Raw genomic sequence first — 3,987 nt, forward strand, 5'->3', positions numbered from 1 at the left:
CGCAGAGAGAGCCTTTGCTTGCTCGGCAACGCTTGAAACAACTCTTTTGCAATCTCCCCCCTTGTTTCTAGGTGCGCTTTCCCAGCTGCAGTTGGTGGCCTCCGGCCCGGAGATGGGGCAGGTCTCAGAGCCCCTCTCACTCACCTGCGCCGTCTCTGGGTTCTCCATCACTACTCAGAATTACTACTGGCACTGGATTCGGCAGCCTCCTGGAAAAGGGCTGGAATCCATGGGAAGAATATATCCATATAACGGGAATACACGCTACAGCCCGTCTCTCCAAGGCAGAATCACCATCTCTGCAGATAGCTCGAAGAACCAGTTCTACCTGCAGCTCAACTCTCTGACAGCTGCAGACACCGCCACGTACTACTGCGCCAGGAGAGACACAGTGACACAGAGACAAGGGGCCATGGGACAAGGGGTGGGCTCCAAGATGTCGCTTCCCAGGGGGTGGGCACGTGAATTTTCCCTTTCCTTCTGCCCTCTTGTTCTTCACTTGAGGGTGGCTTGCCAGTGGTAACAATGAACCAGAGAGAAGCAGAGACAGAGGAAACATCTGTGCTCGTGCCTGGGAAGCAGAGAGAATTTGTTACAGCAGCCCTGCAGTTTGGAACCTGCCCACCCCAGCCTGAGACTGTGACGAACAGGCTCTGCTGAGCACCCACGTTCTGTCCACTCGGGAGCTGAACTGCAGAGCTGAGGTTAGCTCTGCTCTGACAATGAGGAGCGATTTCCTGGCTGCACTGGCCTTGGTCCCATGAGAGGGTGTTTGTGTGTGTGTGTGTTTGTGTGTGTGTGTGTGTGAATGTTTGTGAGAGGTTGTGAGATTGTTTTTCCTTGTGGGAAAAAGTATTTGTGGGTATGTTTTTGTGTGTATAGGGCAGATAAATCAATAGAGAGAGGGGCGTGATAGATAGACAGACAGACAGACAGGCAGGAAAGCAGGCAGGCAGACAGACAGAGGGGGTGTATGAGGATAGCTAGCTAGTTAGAAATTTATCGGAGAGCGAGACAGAGCGATGTGTATGGGATGTGTAGACAGACAGTAAAAAGATGCACAGACTCACACAGATGGAGGGAGACTGGAACAGAAAGAGAGGGAGGACCAGATACCCGGTGAATTTTACATTCGCGCATGACCTCAGCCCCCTCCCGAAGTCTTCCAGAGTCACAGTTGCACACATACGCTCTGCACGGACACACACACACACGGACGCTGCTGCTGTCATTTATGGGGTGTTTATCTCCCCAGAAGATGCATCGGTGACTGTGGGGTCATTAGCTTCCTCCCCATTTCAGACCTGCCAGGGGCTTGGTGGCTGGTGCTTTTTGCTCTCTGGCTTGCCAGGTGAGCATGCAGGGGCTGGTCTCTGGTAGAGCTGGGGGACTCGATCCAAAGTTTAGACTAATCCCCGCCTCTGTTTCCAGGTGCCCTTTCCAAGGTGGGGGTAGTGGAGTCCGATCTAGGTGGGGAAGGTCTCAGAGCCACTCATGCTGTCCTGTCCCGTCTTTTTGGGGAATCAATAGCGAGCAGCGATTACCTGTGGTACCAGATCCCGGGTGTCTCCAGAGGCAGGTCTAGAGCAGATGGGCGTTATAACTGGGTCTGGGACTCCACTCCCTGCCTCATCTCTCCAGGGCAGCATCACCATGTCCAGAGACACATGCAAGAACCAGGTCTCCCTGCAGCTGCTGTCCCCTGACCGCTGCAAACACCGCCAGGTATTACTGCACCAGGAGAGACGCACGGTCACACACAGACGGGGAGCCTGGGACAAAAGGAAAGGGTAAATTTCCTTCAGGGACATTCAGGTCAATTAGAAACTGAGGGAGACACCAGCCGAGAGACATGGATCCCTCCAGGTTAAAGGAAGTGACTGAAACTCGAACCCCGTTTGCAATCCCTCCCCCTCTGCGGAAATTCTAGTGGCACCAAACCTGAGCAAGATTCTCTGTTTATGAAACACAGATTAAAAACATTGGGCCACATGGGGGCAGCCTGACTCCTAGCTTGGATGTGAGACTTTATTCCCCTGTAGGGAGCAGCCTCCCAATCTTGGGAGACAGAATCATAGAAGATTAGGGTTGGAAGGGATCTCAGCGTGTTATCTGGTCAACCCCCTGTTCAAACCAGGACCAACCCCGACTAAACCATCCCTGCCAGGGCTTTGGCAAGCCAGGCCTTAGAAACCTCTCAGGATGGAAATTCCACCACCTCCCTAGGTAACTCATTCCAGTGCTTCACCACCTGCCTAGTGAATAAGCTTTTCCTAATATCCAATATTGACCTTCCCCACTGCATCTTGGGACCGTTTGCTCCTGGTTCTGTCCTCTGCCACCACTGAGAACAGCCTAGCTCCATCCTCCCTGGAACCCCACTATCACATCCCCCCTCACTTTCTTCTGTGACTGCAATAAGCCCAGTTACCCCAATCTCTCCTCATAAGTCTTGTGCTCCAGCCTCCTAATTCCTCCAAGTTGTCCACATCCTTCCTGAAGTGGGGAGGGAGGGCATGGAGGCCAAAACAATCCAGATGTGGCCTCAACAGTGAGAAATAAAGGGAATAATCACTTCCCTCGATCTGCTGGCAATGCTCCTACCCAATGCAGCCCAATATGCCATTAGCCTTCTTCATAAACCAGGGCACACTGCTGACTCATATCAGCTTCTTATCCACTGTAACCCCCAGGTTCTTTTCTGCAGAACTGCTGCTTAGCCAGTTGTTCCTAGTAACATTGCAGGGATCCTTTCCTCCTAAGTGCTGGACTCTGCACTTGTCCTTCTTGAACCTCATCAGATTTATTTTTGGCCCAATCCTCCAATTTGTCTCCAGTCACTCTATATCCTATCCCTTATTCTCCAGCATGTCTTACCTCCCACTCAGTTTACTGTCATCCACAAACTGGCTGAGGGTGCTATCCAACCATCCTCCAGATCATTAATGAAGATGTTGAACCAAACTGTTCCTAGGATGAACCCATTACTGGCTGCCAACTAGACATGGAGTAGTTGATCACTAACTGCTGAGCCCGAAGATCCAGCCAGATTTCAATCCACCTTATTGTCCATTCATTCAGCCCAGACTGCTTTAACTTGCTGCCAAGAATACTCTGGGAGAGCATATTAAAAGCTTTGCGAAAGTCAAGGTATATCACGCCCACCGCTTTCCCCATATCCACAGGCCACAGTCATCTCATCACAGAATGTTGGAACAGTTAGACTGCCTTTTCTTCCTGGTGGAAGATCCCTGCTGTCTGTTTCCTGACTCATCTTTCCTGCTGCTTCATTTCTTCAAAACGGATTCCTAGAGGGTCCTGGTCCATGATAGTTTCCAGAGGAGTCTCTCAAAGTCTCTTCTGACATTCAGAGACCATTTCTCATGAGCCTGGAGCAGCATTTGCTTGTTGTGGGGCAGGTTTGTGGCAGGCTGGTCTCAGGCTGTGCTGTGGAATTGCTCAGTGGGGTCTACGTGTGATGTCGTAGGAGTGGAGTTTTTACTTGTTCTCTGTAGCACCTAACACACGTCTGGTTGTAAGAAGCACACAATAACCCGTCCTATACCCTGGGCGCCCTGACACCAACCAGAACTGACTCTCTGCCCCTCTCAAGTGGCAGGAAGTGGGGTGACTTCATTTCCTGTTCCAAGCCAGGCAGCGAGGGCGCTGAGGCTGCAACAGGCACAAGTGGCCGCCCCTTCTGTTTGTGCAGTTAACGGTTAAACCCCTCCTGCCAGTGAGAATTTACCCTGCAGCTCAGTGAGAAATGCCAGCCTGGCTGCTTTTACTTTTCATTTTAGCAACATGCAAAGGTGAGAAAATGTTTGAAAATACCAAGAATCTACAAGATTGTGTTTTTTTAATGGAAGAGTGTATCTATGTGTTTGTTGGTCTGTAAACCCCTCCTCAGTACGTATCTATCTATCTATCTCAATGCATTTGCAGCCATCTATTCATCTCTTTTTCTTTCTTTCTTCCTTTCTTTCT

The 3,987-nt window shown here is 50.7% G+C and overlaps 1 gene segment (V, D, J or C); it reads left to right on the top strand.

The window, feature by feature from the left end:
• Positions 1 to 71: 71 nt before the first annotated feature.
• On the top strand, positions 72 to 1,725 carry LOC137161173 (immunoglobulin heavy variable 4-61-like; the record flags this gene model as incomplete). The annotated part of the segment is given in 2 exon segments: positions 72 to 424; positions 1,642 to 1,725. Coding segments are annotated over 2 exon segments (437 nt in total), but the record flags the coding sequence as incomplete, so codon positions are not given.
• Positions 1,726 to 3,987: the final 2,262 nt, after the last annotated feature.

The sequence above is a fragment of the Emydura macquarii genome, unplaced genomic scaffold, assembly GCF_026122565.2.
Source record: "Emydura macquarii macquarii isolate MOO-44397 ecotype Brisbane River unplaced genomic scaffold, CSIRO-AGI_Emac_v2 contig_2254, whole genome shotgun sequence".
In the NCBI taxonomy this organism is placed as follows: Eukaryota; Metazoa; Chordata; order Testudines; family Chelidae; genus Emydura; species Emydura macquarii.